General features: G+C 49.0%; 1 protein-coding gene across 12 annotated transcripts in view; it reads right to left on the bottom strand.

Annotated features, from left to right (window-relative positions):
• LOC105467722 (nudE neurodevelopment protein 1) overlaps positions 1-18,613 on the bottom strand; it is an 87,482-nt gene that overhangs the window by 54,221 nt on the left and 14,648 nt on the right. For 9 of the 12 annotated variants that reach the window (XM_071084173.1, XM_011717380.2, XM_071084177.1 and 6 more), the window contains 2 exons: positions 11,569-11,694; positions 8,688-8,841 (listed from right to left, as the gene is read on the bottom strand). In XM_071084173.1, coding sequence (XP_070940274.1) covers positions 8,688-8,841; positions 11,569-11,651 — 237 coding nt within the window. In that variant the 5' untranslated portion in view covers positions 11,652-11,694. Of the gene's footprint in view, positions 1-8,687; positions 8,842-11,568; positions 11,695-14,062; positions 14,209-15,087; positions 15,211-18,613 lie in introns of those variants that run through there. The other 3 variants (XM_071084176.1, XM_071084174.1, XM_071084175.1) reach the window with 3 other exon arrangements.

Here is an 18,613-nt window from a genome sequence, read left to right as displayed (position 1 = left end):
CACACCTGTAATCCCAGAACTTTGGGAGGCTGAGGCGGGCAGATCACCTGAGGTCACAGGAGTTCGAGACCCACCTGGACAACATGGTAAAACCCGGTCTCTACTAAAAATACAAAAAAATTAGCCAGGCGTGGTGGTGCGTGCTTATAATCCCAGTTACTCAGAAGGCTAAGGCAGGAGAATCGCTCGAACCCGGGAGGCGGAGGTTGCGCCACTGCACCCCAGCCTGGGCAATAAGAGTGAGACTCCGTCTAAAAACAAAAAACAAAAAACCAGAAACACAAAGAAAGAAAAAGAGGCAGGGAGAAAGGGAGGGGATAAGAGGGGGCAGGAAGAGAGAGGGAGGAAGGGAGAGGGAAGGAAAGGGAGAAAGAGAGATCTATGTTAATTACCAAAGGAACAGTCCAGCTCACTTCTCAATGATTCCCTGTTGCCAGCTGCAGCAATAACATCCATTACATGCTTATTCTGTGTCGGCCTCCAGGTTACGTACGCCACCTATCTTGTCTCATTCATCCCGCTTCAGACATGAACACTGAGGCTCAGTTCCTTAACTAGCCTAACTGGTAGCAAATGACTGAGCCAAGATCAAACCCAGCCTCCTGAGCAGGTGTCCTTAAGCAATTATGCTAACAAACCCTCAACCATTTCCATCCAGATCACCTGCCCACTCCCGTGCTCTCTCGATTCTGTTCCCGCTCTGCTTCCAAATTACTTTCCTTCACCAAACACTCAGAGCCAGGTGCGGTGCCTCCTGCCTGCAATCCCAGCACTTTCAGGTGGCAGAGGCAGGAGGAACACTTGAAACCTGGCGTTCTTGACCAGCCTGGGCAAGACTCTGCCTCTACAAAAAATCTGAAAATAGCCAGGCATGGTGGCGTGCATCTGTAGTCCTAGCTGCTTGGAAGGGTGAGGCGAGAAGATTGCTTGAGCCCAGGAGGTTGAGGCTGCAGTGAGCTATGATCACGCCACTGCACTCCAGCCCAGGCCACAGAGTGAGACCACAACACTTAAAAAAAGAAAAATGCACACAAAAAAAACAAACACCCCAAAATCACCAGCCTGGCAAGATGGCAAAACCCTGTCTCTACTGAAAAAACAAAAAATTAGCCAAGCATGGTGGCGGGTGCCTATAATCCCAGCTACTTGGGAAGCTGAGGCAGGCGAATCACGTGAACCCGGGAGGCGGAGGTTGCAGTGAGCTGAGATCGTGCCACTGCACTCCCGCCTAGGCAACAAGAGTAAAACTCTGGCAGTGGTGGGGGATGGAGAGTGGGGCGTGGGGTGGGGGACTGGGAGGGGGCAGGCAGGCACACTGACCAACTGTTTCAATTATGTCCTGAGTGCCTCCCACGTCCCACCCCCTGAGCACCTTGAATCCTGCCCACTCCCAAATCTGGTTCCTACAGCCCCCAACAATCTTCAGACAAATCATTCTGCCCAAGGTGTCCACAGCCAAAGTCACAAGGACCTCTCCAAACCTCATCCACAGCGACAACGCAAGCCTCCTTCACACATTATCACTGTATTACAAAGAGGCACCAGCCTGGCCCACAGAGCCAGACTCGGTCTCTACAAAAAATAAAAATTAGCAGGGCATGGTGGCCTCGCCTGCAGTCCCAGATACTCAGGAGGCTGATATAGGAAGACCATTTGAGCCTGGGAGGTTGAAGCTACAGTGAGCCGTGATTGCACTACTGCACTCAAACCTGGGCAACAGAGTGAGACCTTGCCGTTTCAAAAAAAAAAAAAAAGGAATCTCAGTGACTTCTGCTCTTTGTGCCCATAACAATGGGAAGGCAGCATGTACTTGGTTTATACAACAGTTAACTATTCTCAATTTTTCATCCAGGACTCCCCGTTGTAGCATGGAGACAGAAGGAACATTCCAATCTCTGGGTTATTTAAAAACAAAGGCCGGGAGTGGTGGCTCATGCCTGTAATCCCAGCACTTTGGGAGGCTGAGACAGGTGGATCACCTGAGGTCAGGAGTTCGGAGACCAGCCTGGACAACATGGTGAAACCCTGTCTCTACTAAAAATGCCAAAAAATTAGCCAGGTGTGGTGGTGCGTGTCTATAATCCCAGCTACTCGGGAGGCTGAGGCAGGAGAATCACTTGAACCCAGGAGGCGGAGGTTGCAGTGAGCAGAGATTGTGCCACTGTACTGCAGCCTGGGTGATGAGCAAGACTCAGTCTCAAAAAAAACAAAAAACAAAGAAGGGAGAAGGAGGAAGGAAGAGGAAGAAGGGATCAAGGAGAGAGGGAGGAAGAGAAAGGGAAAGAAAAAGAGGAGAGATTTTGTTAATTACCAAAGAACAGTCCAGCTCACTTCTCAATGATTCCCTGTTGCCAGCTGCAGCAATAACATCCATTACATGCTTATTCTGTGCTGGCCTTCAGGCTACGTACACTTCCTATGTTGTCTGGTTTAATTCCACTTCAGAAACATCAACACTGAGGCTCAATTACTTACCAAGCCCAGAGACCCATCGGTGGCAAATGACTGAGCCAAGATCAAACCCCAGCCTCCTGAGCAGGTGTCCTTAAGCAATTATGCTAACAAACCCTCAACCATTTCCATCCAGATCACCTGCCCACTCCCGTGCTCACTCAATTCTGCCAAATTACTTTCCTTCACCGAACACCCAGAGCCAGGTGCGGTGCCTCCTGCCTGTAACCCCAGCACTTTAGGTGGCAGAGGCACACTAGCCTAGGCAACATAGCAAGACTCTGTCTCTACAGAAAACTGAAAAACAGCCAAGCGTGGTGGCATGCACCTGTAGTCCTAGCTATTTGGGAAGCTGAGGCAGGAGGACTGCTTGAGGCCAGGAGGTTGAGGCAGCAGTGAACTATGATCATGCCCCTGCACTCTAGCCCAGGCCGACGCTTTAAAAAAAAAAAAAAAAAAAAATCACCAGCCTGGGCAACACGGTGAAACCAAAATACAAAAATTAGCCTGGCATAGTGGTATACGGCTATAGTTTCAGCTACTTGGGAGGCCGAGGTGGGTAGATCACTTGAGGTCAGGAGTTCGAAACCAGGCTGGCCAACACGGTGAAACCCCCGTCTCTACCAAAAATACAAAAAAAAAGCTGGGTGTGGTGGCATGTGCCTGTGGTCCCAGCTACCCAGGAGGCAGAGGCAGGGGAATCACTTGAGCCTGGGAGGCGGAGGTTGCAGTAAACCAAGATCGTGCCCTTGCACTCCAGCCTGGGTGACAGAGACCCCCATCTCAAAAAAAAAAAAAATTTAATCAGAACTGAAAACACAAAACACCCATCCTAGATTCTACAAATGTGAGACAACAGTTCCCACAAGAAAGGCACAAGGTCTAATTTAAAAGTTAAAAAGGCCAACTCCTCGTTACTCAATCAAGTAAACAAAGCTGTTGCTAGAAAGTCCGGATGCACCCAGGAGGGTGATGTAATGGTGCCTAGGCCAGAGAGGCGTGGCGAGAGCCATTGTGCAAGAAGACTCCAAAGAAAGAACAAGCAGATGATTTACAACGTTGGAAGGATGGGGAGGGCGGACCACATGCCCCCACCCGCCCGCACCACCCTCCCCATTTCCTGGCTGTAAGCAGAGAAGTATCTGCACCCAGCAAGTAGAGGCAGACCAGGCCCCGTTCCCAGGCGTGGCTCTCATCGCCTCATACCCTTTATTTGGGAACATCTCCAAATAAAACAGGATCTTAAGTCATTAACTTAAATTCAAACGCAGGCTCCAGGAGGACGCAGCGAGTGGGCTCCAGCACCTGCGTTAGCGATTCAGAGATCTCCTTGGAACCTGTGGACATGAAAACCTGTTGCTGAAACGTTGTGCTGCCATTTGGGGCTAATTCGAATAAGCTGTCAGCTGATGGGGGCATCAATAGATGCTCTGTTTGGTCCCTTAAAGGCTTTTTCATTCAACCCGTGATGAATAAGCCAGTTGTTAAGAAGTCCAGCCCAGCTGAATATATTTCTCTTAGGTGACTGACAAATATTTGCTGGTGGCAGGGTCCTCGTTATTCCAAGGTACCGTGTTTCTTTGCTGTGCTGTGCACTGTGAGTCTCCTGCATCGGACATGTGGTTGTAAATGAAGGAGTCTCCTGTGGGTTCAAGGGTTCAGTCTTTTTGAGATGGAGTCTCACTCTGTCACCAGGCTGCAGTGCAGTGGCGCAATGTCAGCTCACTGCAACCTCTGCCTTCTAGGTTCCAGCAATTCTCCTGCCTCAGCCTCCCGAGTAGCTGGGACTACAGGCACGTGCCACCACGCCCAGCTAATTTTTTAATTTTTAGTAAAGACAGGGTTTCACAATGTTAGCAAGGATGGTCTCAATCTCTTAACCTCGTGATCTACCCGCCTCGGTCTCCCAAAGTGCTGGCATCACCGGCATGAGCCACCACGCCAGGTCCAAGGGCTCAGTCTTGAAGCATAGAATTACTTAGTAATTGCTTGATATTTTACTCAGGATCCGTGGAGGGCCTGTTATCCTATCCAAACTGCAGTTCATACCACTAATCTTCCTCCTACCCAGCTTTTCAACCCGGAATCCCCTTCAATTTAGGAACTATAATCAGCCAGGCACAGTGGTTCACACCTGTAATCCCAGAACTTTGAGAGGCTGAGGCAGGCGGATCACTTGAGGTCAACAGTTCCAGACCAGCCTGGGCACATGAACCCCTGTTTCTACAAAAAAAATAATAAAAATTAGCCAGGTGTGGTGCGGCAGGTGCCTGTAATCTCAGCTACTTGGGAGGCTGAGGTGGGAGGATCACTTAAGCCTGGAAGTCAGAGGTTGCAGTGAGCTGCGATCGCACCACTGCACTCTAGCCTGGGTGACAGAGGGAGACTCTGTCTCCAACATCAACAACAGAAAGAACGATAATCATTGCTCATTGCGTGTATCAGGTGTTCAGCTGTTAACAAATGGGTGAAGTGGGCCCAGTACAGGGAGAGGCAAAATGACACTAAGCTCTCGGTGTCAGGGATACAGGGACTGGGGGAAACTCGAGAATGTGTGTTCTAAGCAAACACTACTCAGGTTTTTTATTTTTTATTTTAACTTTTGCTCTGTCACCCAGGCTGGAGTGCAAAGGTACAATCACAGCTCAGTGCAGCCTCAACCTCCTGGGCTCAAGCGATCCTCCCACCTCAGCCTCTTGAGTAGCTGAGACTAAAGGTGTGCACTACCATGTCCAGTGAATTTTTTATTTTTATTTCTTGTAGAGACAGTCTCACTATGTTGCCCAGGCTGGCCTTGAACTCCTGGTCTCAAGAGATTCTCCCTCCTCAGCCTCTCAAAGGGCTGAGATTATAGGTGTGAACCACCATGCCTGGCCAGAAATCCATCTTTTTACAGGAAGCTTTACAAATTTTGATGGATGAGAATATTTATAAAAAAAGGCAAGTAGGATAAATATTATTGGTAGAGCCTAGGTGCTGGTGGATACAAAGGTATTCACTGGCAATTCTTTCAGCCTTATATGCTGGAAAACGTTCATGGGGAAATGCTGAACAAAAACCACCGAAGGCTGATCAAACAATACCGATGGGGCAGATGGATCTGCGGACGGCCAGCCGGACTCTGTGGCCTCCAACAGAAAGCTTCACTGCCCACCTTCAATGTGTCTGGGACCTCTCCTCTGCCCCACCCCAAACCCCTGATCCATTCGTTGGTCCCACACCCTTTCCTATACGTTATTAGTAAAGCTGGGCTTGCCAAGGTCCACCCGACACCTATTCTTATCCACACCTATGATGGGTATAGATCAACTCTCCTTCAGCCCCATCCCCCAAACACCAAGTGTCAACCTGCAAACACCCTCCAGAAAGCCTCCCTCAACCTGTGCAGTCCATTCACTCTTTTTTTTTTTTTTTTGAGACAGAGTTTCGCTCTTGTTGCCCAGGCTGGAGTGCAATGGCGGGATCTCGGCTCACCGCAACCTCCGCCTCCTGGGTTCAAGTGATTCTCCTGCCTCCCAAGTAGCTGGGATTACAGGCACGCACCACCACGCCCGGCTAATTTTGTAGTTTTAGTAGAGACAGGGTTTTATCATGTTGCTTAGGCTAGTCTCAAACTCCTGTCCTCAGGTGATCCGCCCACCTCGGCCTCCTGAAGTGCTGGGATTACAGGCGTGAGCCACTGCACCCAGCCAGTCCTCTCTCTCTTGAAAGGCTCCCAGATCACAGTTCTGTGACTGAGCTCCAAGTCCCCAACTGCTTCATGGTGTTAGGTTTGTCTACCCAAAGAAGGCAACCAGCACTTCCCCGTTCACCGTCCATCACACCTAGCCCTGGGCACACACAGTTTTGACTCTTCCATGAAGCAGCTCATCAAAATGTACATGGGGGGCTTAATGAGAGAAAACGCACACACGCACACACACACACACACACACACACATACACAGAAATACCAGGCCCCACCCAGACTTACTGAGAAATGGAACCTCAGAGCGAGGCAGGGAGATGGGGATGGGGAGAGAGGGTTCAGGCCTGTCGCATGTTTCTGAAGCTGGCCCAGTGATGCCGGCTGGCAGCAGGGCTGAGAGCCAGTCTCTGGGGCACAGTGTTGACTTAGTGATCCCTTGCTGAGCCCTATAGAACGTACAGAAGGCCCGGTCTTTACTTTTCAGAGCACTGGGTCTCCCGATACCTGGCTATGTCTAGAGGTGCTTTTGGTTTTCACCACCTTGGAGGTGGGGAAAATGCTACTGGCATCTAGAGGGTGGAGGTCAGGGATGCTGTTAAACATCCCACAATGTGGCCAGGTGGGGTGACTCAACGCTTGTAATCCCAGCACTTTAGGGTGCCTATAATCGCAGCCACTCAAGAGGCTGCGGCAGGAGAATCACTTGAACCTGGGAGGCAGAGGTTGCAGTGAGGTGAGATCATGCCACTGCACTCCAGCCTGGGCATCAGAGCAAGACTCCATTTCAAAAAAAAAAAAAAAGGCCAGGCACGGTGGCTCACGCCTGTAATCCCAGCACTTTGGGAGGCCGAGGCGGGCAGATCACGAAGTCAGGAGATCGAGACCATTCTAGCTAACACGGTGAAACCCCGTTTCTACTAAAAATACAAAAAAAATTAGCCAGGCATGGTGGTGGGCACCTGTAGTCCCAGCTACTCGGGAGGCTGAGGCAGGAGAATGGCTTGAACCCGGGAGGCGGAGTTTGCAGTAAGCCGGGATTGCGCCACTGCACTCCAGCCTGGGTTTAGAGCGAGACTCTGTCTCATAAAAAACGAACAAACAAAAAAGCCACAAAGCAAACCTCAGTCCCTCCCAAAGGAGGATGATCCAGGATCTAATGTCAACAGCAGCCAAGTCGAGAAACCTGCTCTGAACTGGCACAGTCCAACAGACCTTTTGGTAATGAAGGAAATGTTCTATAGCCCCTCTGTCCACTAAGGAAACTCACTGGCCAAACGTGGCTCCTAAGCACTTGAAATGTGGCTACTGTAACTGAGGAATGAAGTTTTTAATTCATTAAATTTCAGCAGCTGAATGTAGCTAAGGGCTACAACACTGCACCTGATAATATTACTCTAGCAACACCTCCAATGTCTCCCTGGTCAGGTGGTGGCTCATGCCTGTAATCCCAGCATTTTGCGGGGCCAAGGCAGGAGGGACTGCTTGAGTCCAGGAGTTCAAGACCAGCCTGGGCAACATAGCGAAACCCTGTCTCTATAAAAAATACAAAAATTAACCAGGCGTGGTGCCACACGCCTATAGTCCCAGCTACTCCCAAGGTTCAGGTGGGAGGATTTTGGGTTTTTTTTTGAGATGGAGTCATACTCTGTTGCCAGGCCGGAGTGCAGTGGCACAATCTCAGCTCACTGCAACCTCCACCTCCGGGTTTAAGTGATTCTCCTGCATCAGCCTCCTGAGTAGCTGGGACTACAGGTGCGCACCATCACGCCCAGCTAATGTTTGTATTTTTGGTAGAGACAGGGTTTCATCATGTTGGCCAGGATGGTCTCAATCTCTTGACCTTGTGATCTCTCCACCTCGGCCTCCCAAAGTGCCAGGATTACAGGTATGCACCACCACGCCCAGCCCAGGTGGGAGGACTGCTTAAACCTGAGAGGTCCAGGATGCAGTGAGCTGTAATCCAGCCACCGTGGTCCAGTCTGGGCAACAGAGCATGACCCTATTTAAAAAAAAAAAAAAAAAAAAAAGTCTTCCTGCCATGTGCCCTATAAAATCAGTGAGGACAACCAAGAAAGTCCATGGGAACATGAGTGACTCGCTTCTCAAAGCTTCACCCACCATGGATCCCCTGAGGTCAGGAGTTTGAAATCAGCCTAGCCAACATAAAACCCTGTCTCTACTAAAAATACAAACAAAAATTTAGCTGGGCATGGTGGCAGGCGCCTATAATCCCAGCTACTCAGGAGGCTGAGGCAGGAGAATTACTTGAACCTGGGAGGTGGAGGTTGCAGTGAACCGAGATCACGCCACTGCACTCCAGCCTGGGCAACAAGAGTGAAACTGTCTCAAAAAAGAAAAAATAAAAAGCATCACCCACTAGAAGCACAAAGAGTTCAAAGATCACGTCTGCCCCATAGGCCCTTCCAGAGATGAGCAGGGGCCTGGGGTCCGGAGTCCCTCATTGCAGCGTTCCTTCTTCTAGCCAAGCCTGCCATGCCTGTCTTGGAAGCCTGTCTACACCTGAGCACACTTCCTCTCAGCCCCTCACCTTGATGGTTTCCAGCTCCATGCGAAGGCGGTTATTTTCGGACAGGAGGTCTCTGTTCCTGGTTTCAATTTGTTGCAGCTGCGTCTCCAATTCAGCTTCATATTCTCGGCTTCCCTCCTGGAATTCTCGGAGTTCCTCTTGCGTATTTTCTGCCCTACAGCAGAATTGTTAATTGTCACGTAGTAATTTTTTTGAAGACAGAGTCTCGCTCTATTGCCCAGACTGGAGTGCAGTGCTGCAATCTCGTCTCATCGCAACCTCTGCTTCCCGGGTTCAAGCGATTCTCCTGCCTCAGCCTCTTGAGTAGCTGGCACCACAGGCGTGCACCACCACACCCAGCTAATTTTTCTATTTTTAGTAGTGACAGGGTTTCACCATGTTGGCCAGGCTGGTCTCAAACTCCTGACTGCAGGTGATCTGCCTGCCTCGGCCTCTCTAAGTGCTGGGATTACAAGCATTAGCCACCACCGTGCCTGGCCAAATTCAAGGAACGTTTTTAAAATATCAAGCCTGAATTACCTTTAAGTCAAATTAGAATAAAGAAGGTAGGAGAGGCGGGGTACAATGGCTCATTAAGAATTACTTGAGGACAGGAGTTCGAGACCAGCCAGGGCAACATAGCAAGACCTCTTCTCTACAAAAATGTGTTTAAAAATCAGCCGGGCATGGTGGCACACACCTGTAGTGACAGCTACCTGGGAGGCTGAGGCAGGAAGATCACTTGCGGGCCCAGGGGTTGCAGTGAGATAGGGTCACACTTGTGAAGAGCCACTGCAGTTCAGCCTGGGTGACAGAGTGAGACCCTGACTCTAAAATAATTATTTATTTATTTGAGATAGAGTCTCGCTGTGTCACCCAGACTGGAATGCAGAGGTGCGATCACAGGTCACTGCAGCCTCGACCTCCCAGGCTCAAGCAATTCTCCCATCCAGCCTCCCAAGTAGCTGAGACTCTAAGAACATGCCACCATGCCTGCTAATTTCTGTATTTTTTGTACAGACGGGGTTTTGCCATATTGCCAGGGCTGGTCTCAAACTCCTGAGCTCAAGTGATCTGCCTACCCAAAGTGCTGGGATTACAGATGTGAGCCACTGTGCCTGGACCTAAAATAATTCTGCAATAAATAAAGGAAACTAGGGATTGGAATAAGGTGTCTATGTGCAAATTATAAAGACCCATTAGAAATAAAAACAGTGCCAAACCAAACACAAAAACAAACCTCCCAGATATGAGCACTGACCAAAACACAGTTTCAAATCTTAAAATCTGCAGCAATATATTTTGCTAGGCACAGGGAAAAGCTCTTTCCCTGTGCACAAAGAACTTACCAGCCGGGCGCGGTGGCTCAAGCCTGTAATCCCAGCACTTTGGGAGGCCGAGACGGGCGGATCACGAGGTCAGGAGATCGAGACCATCCTGGCTAACACAATGAAACCCCGTCTCCACTAAAAATACAAAAAAAATTAGCCGGGCGTGGTGGCGGCGCCTGTAGTCCCAGCTACTCGGGAGGCTGAGGCAGGAGAATGGCGGGAACCCGGGAGGCGGAGCTTGCAGTGAGCCGAGATAGCGCCACTGCACTCCAGCCTGAGCGACAGAGCGAGACTCCGCCTCAAAAAAAAAAAAAAAAGAACTTACCAGATGTGGTATCTAGGAACTGATAAAAACCCTTCTAGAAAATAAGATGGACACCAGGCACAGTGGCTCACGCCTGTAACCCCAGCACTTTGGGAGGCCGAGGCGGGTGGATCACCTGAGGTCGGGAGTTCGAGAGCAGCCTGACCAACATGGAGAAACCCCGTCTCTACTAAAAATACAAAATTAGCTGGGTGTGGTGGCGTATGCCTGTAATCCCAGCTACTTGGGAGGCTGAGGCAGGAGAATCGATTGAAACCGGGAGGCGGAGCTTGTGAGCCGAGATCGCGCCACTGCACTCCAGCCTGGGCAAGAAGAGTGAAACTCCGTCTCAAAAAAAAAAAAGAAAAGAAGATGGAAGGTCAGGCATGGTGGCTCATGCCTGTAATTCCAGAACTTTGGGAGGGTGAGACAGGCAGATCGCTTGAGGCCAGGAATTCGAGACCAACCCGGCCAGCATGGCAAAACCCCATCTCTACTAAAAACACAAAAAATTAGCCAGGCTTGGTGGCGGGTGCCTGTGATGCCAGCTACTTGGGAGGCTAAGGCACGAGAATTGCTTGAACCCAGGAGGTGGAGGCTGCAGTGAGCCAAGATGGTGCCACTGCACTCCAGCCTGGGCAACAGAGTGAGACTCTGTCTCAAAAAAAAACAAAAAAAGAAGAAAAAGAAAATAAGAAGACAAAATGGAAAGTAGCATAGTAGGATAATCAGGACCATAGGTCTGGAGTTCAAATTCCAGCTCTGCTACATATTGGCTGTGTGACTGTGGGCAAGTTATCTGCCTTCACTGAGGCTCAGTTTCTTCATCTATAAAATGGGGTGCTAATAGTTTTTTCATGGGTAGTTTTGAGATAGTATAAGTTAAGCCTTTCACAATGCCTGGCACATAACAGGCCTGAAATAAAGGGTTGCTGTTCTTTTTATAGAAGAAAGAGAGTTCACACCTGTAATCCCAACACTGTGGGAGGTAGGGGTGCATCACTTGAGTCCAAGAGTTCAAGACCAGCCTGGGCAACACAGCGAGACCCCTGTTTCCACAAAAAGAAAAAAAAAGGCCTGGCCTGGTGAAGCACACCTATAGACCCAGCTACTTGGGAGGCTGAGGCGGGAGGATCACTTGAGCCCAGGAGTTTTAAGGCGGCTGTGCACTATGATCACATCTAGGAACTGCCACCGCATTCAGCCTAGGTAACACAGCAGGACCCTATCTCAAAAAAAAAAGAAAAGCAGGTGAACTCAGACTGACCTCTGTTTGTAGGTCATTGCCAGATCTTTCCAATAGTTAGCTTCTTCCTCCTCGGAGCTGAAAGTCTTTCCAGAGTCCTCCATTGTAAAAATAGGGGAAGAGATCACTCTCTTTGTGGCATGGTGTCTAGGGGAGAAGATTTTAAAATGATTATCCACATCTGGTTAAATAGGTGATCCCCTTTAACATAAAAAAAAAACAAAACTTTATGCTGGGTTAAATTATTAAATACTGCCAAAAATCTGAAGCTAAACCCAAACAAAAGACAATCCACTCACCTGTTATATGCCCTGGGTTAACATCAAGGCTCATGGATATCCCTACGTAAATATTTATTGAGCACCTACTAAAGGACCTAGGGAGCCATATAAAATGTCTCCAAGATGCCTGCCTTCCCTAAAGGGGCCTCACAGTCTGGTGGAGGGAGCGGGGGAGTGAGGGCTGGAATGGAAATTATGCATAAACAATAATAATTATTATAATTATTATTTAAGACAGAATCTTGCTCTATCACCCAGGCTGGAGTTCAGTGGCGTGATCTCAGCTCACTGCAGCCTCTGCCTCCTGGGTTCAAATGATTCTTGTGCCTCAGCCTCCTGAGCATCTGGGATTACAGGCATGCGCCACCACGCCTGGCTAATTTTTTTATTTTTAGTAGAGACAGGGTTTCGCCATGTTGGCCAGGCTGGTCTCAAACTCCTGACCTCAAGTGAACCACCCACCTCAGCCTCCCAAAATGCTGGGATTACAGGCGTGAGCCACCGCACCCAACCCCATGTAAATTTTGATAAAACTATGCGCCTAGTGTAGCCGCAGAAATGTGCACAGGATTTTGACATGCAATAAATTGCATATACTTGCATGTACACATTGGTGTGTTTTGAAATATGTATGCACCTGAAAAACCATCATCACAATCAAGATAATAAACATTTCTATCAGTGCCCAGGATATTTAAGAAGTTCTAAACTCAACCTGAGAGTCAAGGAAGGCTTCCTAGAAGTGGTGACACACAAGGAGCATGTGAAAGAATATGAAAGAGCCAGGTGCAGTGGCTCACGCCTGTAATCCCAGTACATTGAGAGGCTGAGGCAGGCAGATCATGAGGTCAGGAGTTCGAGACCAGCCTGGCCAATATGGTGAAACTCCGTCTCTACTAAAAAAAAATACAAAAATTAGCCAGGCATGGTGGTATACGCCTATAGTCCCAGCTACTCAGGAGGCTGAGGCAGGAGAATCGCTTGAACGTGGGAGGCAGAGGTTGCAGCTAACCAAGATCGTGCCACTGCACCTCCAGCCTGGGTGACAGAGTGAGACTCCATCTGAAAAAAAAAAAAAGAATATGAAAGAACTGGAAGGCAATGGTAATTGAGTAGGGGAGGAAGGAATGAGGAGAAACAGCCAGGCACTTGTTAGGCGAGCTAGAGGGAGTCTGGCAGGCCTGGGTTGAAAGCTAAGGAGTGGAAGTGAACCTGGACAGACTGAAATAGAGGGGCTAAGTCACGGACGGCTTGTGCAAGATGTTAAGAAACTTAGTGGCCAGCCGGGCACGGTGGCTCAAGCCTGTAATCCCAGCACTTTGGCAGGCTGAGACGGGCGGATCACAAGGTCAGGAGATCGAGACCATCCTGGCTAACACGGTGAAACCCCGTCTCTACTAAAAAATACCAAAAACTAGCCGGGCGAGGTGGCGGGCACCTGTGGTCCCAGCTACTCCGGAGGCTGAGGCAGGAGAATGGTGTAAACCCGGGAGGCGGAGCTTGCAGTGAGCTGAGATCCGGCCACTGCACTCCAGCCTGGGTGACAGAGCCAGACTCAGTCTCAAAAAAAAAAAAAAAGAAACTTAGTGGCCATCAGAAACCATTGGAGGAAGTTTAAGGAAGACAGTGATGTGATATGAATGTGATATGATGGGCTCTCCTGCTTAAATAGCTGGTCCTGGTGGCCATGGACAGGCAGAGGAAGGACAAGGCCTAAGAAGGGGAGCTCCTGCAGCAATGCAAGAAAGGAAGGTGGAGACTAGGTCCAGTAGCTTGTGCCTGTAATCCCAGCACTTTGGCAGGCCAAGGCAGGCAGATCACTTGAGCCCAGGAGTTTGACACCAGGCTGGGTAACTTGGTGAAACCCCGTCTCTACTAAAAATAGAAAAATATCAGCTAGGTGTGGTGGCACATGCCTGTATTCCCAGCTACTCAGGAGGCTGAGATGGGAGGATCACCTGAGCCCAGGAGGCAGAGGTTGCAGTGAGCCAAGATAGTGCCACTGCACTACAGCCTGGGTGATGAAGTGAGATCCTATTTTAAAAAAGAAAAGAGAAAGGAAGGTGGCCGGAATTAGAAAGTGAGAATAGGCCAGGTATACTGGCTCACACATACAATCCCAGCACTTTGGGAGGCCAAGGCAAGAGGACCGCTTGGGGCCAGGAGTTCAAGACCAGACTGGGCAACATAGCAAGACCCTACCTTGACCAAAAAAAAAAAAACTTTTTAATAACTTAGACTGGTGTGGTGCAACATATCTGTAGTCCTAGCTACTCCGGAGGCTGAGGAAGGAGGATCATGTGAGTCCAGGAGTTTGAGACCGTAGTAAGCTATGATCACCGTACTGCACTCCAGCCTGGGCAAGAGAGGGACACCTTGTCTAAAAAAAAGAAAGTAGGAATGAAGATGGAGGGGACAGAAATGGACTCCAAAAATATCTAGAAGGCAAAATTACCAGAACTTGACGAATTATGACTTTTGGGGTAGGGGAGAGAGAAAAAGGAGGTGAGGACATCTTCTGGGGCTCTACCTTAGGCAACTGGGTGCCACCATCATCCCCATCACCAGAGATAAAGACTTCTAGAAGGTGGCTGGGTGCAGTACCTCATATCTGTAATCCCAGCACACTGGGAGGCCAAAGCAGCTGGAATGCTTGAGCCCAGGAATTCCAGACCAGCCTGGGCAACCTGGTGAGACCCTATCTCTACAAAAACTAGCTGGGCATGGTGGTGTGTCTATAGTTCCAGCTACTCGAGAGGATTAGGGGCAAGGAGAGGTCGAGGATGCAGTGACCCATGACCATGCCACTGTACTCCAGCCTGGGCAACAGAGCAAGATCCCATCTCAAAAAAAAAAAAGGACTATCAAAAGGAAAACTCGGCCAGGCATGGTGGCTCACGCCTGTAATCCCAGCACTTTGGAAGGCCGAGGCGGGCGGATCACGAGGTCAGGAGATCGAGACCATCCTGGCTAACACGGTGAAACCCCATCTCTATTAAAAATACAAAAAATTATCGGGGCGTGGTGGCGGGCGCCTGTAGTACCAGCTACTCAGAAGGCTGAGGCAGGAGAATGGAGTGAACTCAGGAGGAAGAGCTTGCAGTGAGCTGAGATCGCGCCACTGCACTCCAGCCTGGGCGACAGTGCGAGACTCCATCTCCAAAAAAAAAGGAAAACTCTTGGGTAGGTCGGTGGGGGGTTAGGGAGAGATAACAAACCTAGTCTCAGACATTCACAGCTTGACATGTCCATAACACACCTACATGCAATATCGGGGCTGAAACTCAGGGTTGAAATTGGGTCAACAATATCCTTTTGAGAGTCATGCGTCTGTAGCTGGTTTTTCTTTTCCTTGTGACAATGAGAGAATCTCCTACGGACTCTGTATGGAACAGAGAAGAATGCCAATATTGGAAAGGTGGGCAATTTAAGAAATGGTAACCGAAGGAAGCAGAGAAGAAACACAGAGAGAGAGAGATGAGGAGTGAGACAGATGAGAATCAGGAGGTGTGCTGTCCTGGGAGTGGACGGTTTCAAGGGAAAAAAGGGAAACATTCCAGTGTCACAAGGATGCAACAGAGAAGCAGGGAAGATAAGGGCTGGAAAATATCCACGAGGCTGAGCGAAAGTCGGTCACTGGCGGTGTGAGCAAGAAGAGTTTCTACACAGTGGAGGAGGAAAGACGAACTGAGTGCGGGAGTAACTGGAAGCTGAAGAAGAAGAAGGAGATGTAATTCTGGAGAATTACCTAAAAGAAGATGAAACAAATTAGCCAACAGCTAGAGGATGTGGCTGGTAAGGGCCCTGGCTCTCAGGACTTTGAGCTGATTCACAACAGAGGTGAGGGAAGCAAATTTTTTTTTTCTTTTCTTTTCTTTTTTCTTTTTTTTTTTTTTTTTAAGAGATAGGGTCTCAATCTGTCATCCCAGCTGGAGTGCAGTGACACAATCATAGCTCACTGCACCCTTGAACTCCAAGGCGGCAGTGATCCTCCTACATCAGCCTCCTGAGTAACTGGTACTACAGGTGTGCGCCACTATGCCCACCTAATTTTTTTTTTTTAAGAGATGGGGTCTTACTATGTTGCCCAGGCTGGTCTCAAATTCCTGGGCTCGAGCGATCCTCCTGCCTTGTACTCCCAAAGCACTGGGATTATAGGTGTGAGCCACCACACCCGGCAAGAAAGCAGACTTCTATTAACAGTTGGGCTAATGGTTTGTATACTCCCTGTTGATAGAGTCTGTCTGATGTAATCTCCTATATTCTGAATTTATTTGAGGCTCTGAGCTTGTCAAAAGGGCATGAGAAATCCAAATAAGATTGCATCCAGGCTGGATTCAGTGGCTTGCGCCTGTAATCCCAGCACTTCAGGAGGCTGAGGCAGGCGGATCACAAGGTAGGAGTTCAAGACCAACCTGGCCAATATGGTGAAACCCCGTCTCTACTAAAAACACAAAAATTAGGCAGGTGCAGTGGCGGGCACCTGTAGTCCCAGCTACTCAGGTGGCTAAGGCAGGAGAATCGCTTGAACCCAGGAGGTGGAGGTTGCAGTGAGCCGAGATTGCACCACTACACTCCAGCCTGAATGACAGAGCGAGACTCCGTCTCAAAAAAAAAAAAAAAAAAAAAAAGATTGTGTCCAAGGCCAGGCACAGTGGCTCACACTTGTAATCCCAGCACTTTGGGAGGCCAAGGCGGGTGAATCACCTGAGCTCAGGAGTTTGAAACCAGCCTGGTCAACATAGTGAAACCCCGTTTCTACTAAAAATATAAAAATTAGCTGGGCATGGTGGTGTGCACCTGTAATCCCCGCTACTCGGGAGGCTGAGGCGGGAGAATCACTTGAACCCAGGAGGCAGAGGTTGTAGTGAGCCGAGATTGCACCACTGCACTCCAGCCTGGGCACCAGAGCAAGACTCCCTCTCAAAAAAAAAAAAAGGTTGTGCCCAAGGTCCCTTCCTTCCCTCAGGAGAACTCAGAGGCTGGTGTGTATCCTTGGGGACAAAGGAATGAGCAAAAACCATCACTTTCAAAGATACAACCAACAAGTTATAGTTGTGGTTAAAACATGAAATCATTAGGCTTAACATGTAAGTATCAACACAGACACCACCACTAACTTCTGGTGGAAGTTAATGAGCCTCACCCATGTTGACCCAATGACAGAGGTGGGCCTAATTCACGCAGAACCAGGAAATGCATAATTGTACCTAGATTCAAGCACGGAACTTACTGATAACTCTACATTTGTTGGGACCCATATTCACTTTCAATCCTTTCCCTCATTTAGAGAAAACATGCTATTTCCTGACCCACCCATCCCTCTGGGAAGCAGATTCTCTGAAAGTTTGATCAAGGCAGAAAGGCGAAATGTCATATGCTCAGACGTGGTGGCTCCTGCCTGTAATCCCAGCACTTTGGGAGGCTGAGGCAGGCAGATGACTTGAGGTCAGGAGTTCAGGCAGATGGCTTGAGACCAGCCTGGCCAAGATGGTAAAATCCTGTCTCCACTAAAAATACAAAAATTAGCTGGGTGTGGTGGCAGGCACCTATCATCCCAACTACTCGGGAAGCTAAGGCACAAGAATCGCTTGAACCCAGAAGGCAGAGGTTGCAGTGAGCCACGATCATACCACTGCACTCCAGCCTGGACAACAGAGCAAGACTCCATTTCAAAAACATATAAACAAAAAATAAATGTCATACAAAGCTAATGATTTGTAGTTGTTTTTTTTTCCAGACGTGCACTCATGTTTCCATCTTCTGTGACAGCACAATATTCCCTTTGGAGAATATCCTACTCATTTCATGAGTTCAGAGGGATCTGACATCATCCTCCGCATCTGGGAGGAGGCATATGCCTACTCATGTCCTTAGTGATCAGCTCACCAGTTGGGCTAACCCACACAGAGCCAGTGACAGAGGTGGGTCTAATTCACGCAGAACCAATGACAGGGTAAGCCTCACCCATGTTGAACCAATGACAGAGGTGGGCCTAATTCACGAAGAATCAATGACAGGGTGAGCCTCACCCATGTTGAGCCAATGACAGAGGTGGGCCTAATTCACGCAGAACCAATGATAGTATGAGCCTAACCCATCCATGCTCAGTCAGTGACAGGTATGGGTCTAACCCATGCTGAGCCAATGACTGGCTTAAGGATGGGCCTAACCCATACTGAGCCAATGAGGGCCCAGGTCCAGACCTTTTGCACAGCTGTCAAAAATGAAACTCTCCTTCCACTAGGGTTGCTAAGGTGGCTGGAGGTAAGCCTGAAACTGCTGGTGGTCATCTTGCTATCAGAAGGGAGAGCCTGCCTGAGAGTGAAGCCACAACAGAGGAAAGCATAGCCAAGAGATGGAAAGCCTGGGTCCTGACAATATCATTTGAACACCTGGATGCAGCCACACCTGATTTAAGGTTATGAGATAATCAATTCCCTGTCTTGGTTACATCAGTTGGGGTTAGATTTCTGCCACGCAGGAATCCTAATGAATGTATGGAGTCAATGACCTTACTTGCTCAAAGTCAAAAGGGTAGAGTGGTGCCTGGAGCAGTGGCTCACACCTGTAATCAAAACCCCTTGTGAGGCGGAGGCAAATGGATCACTTGAGGTGAGAAGTTTGAGACCAGCCTAGCCAACATGGTAAAACCCCGTCTCTACTAAAAATACAAAAACAAAAATTAAACAGGCACGGTGGTGCGCACCTATAGTCGCAGCTACTCAGAAGGCTGAAGCAGGAAAAATCACTTAAGCCTGAGAGGCGGAAGCTGCAGTAAGCCA

The sequence above is a fragment of the Macaca nemestrina genome, chromosome 18 (genome assembly GCF_043159975.1).
Source record: "Macaca nemestrina isolate mMacNem1 chromosome 18, mMacNem.hap1, whole genome shotgun sequence".
NCBI lineage: Eukaryota > Metazoa > Chordata > Mammalia > Primates > Cercopithecidae > Macaca > Macaca nemestrina.
This window is presented reverse-complemented; position numbering and strand designations above follow the sequence as displayed.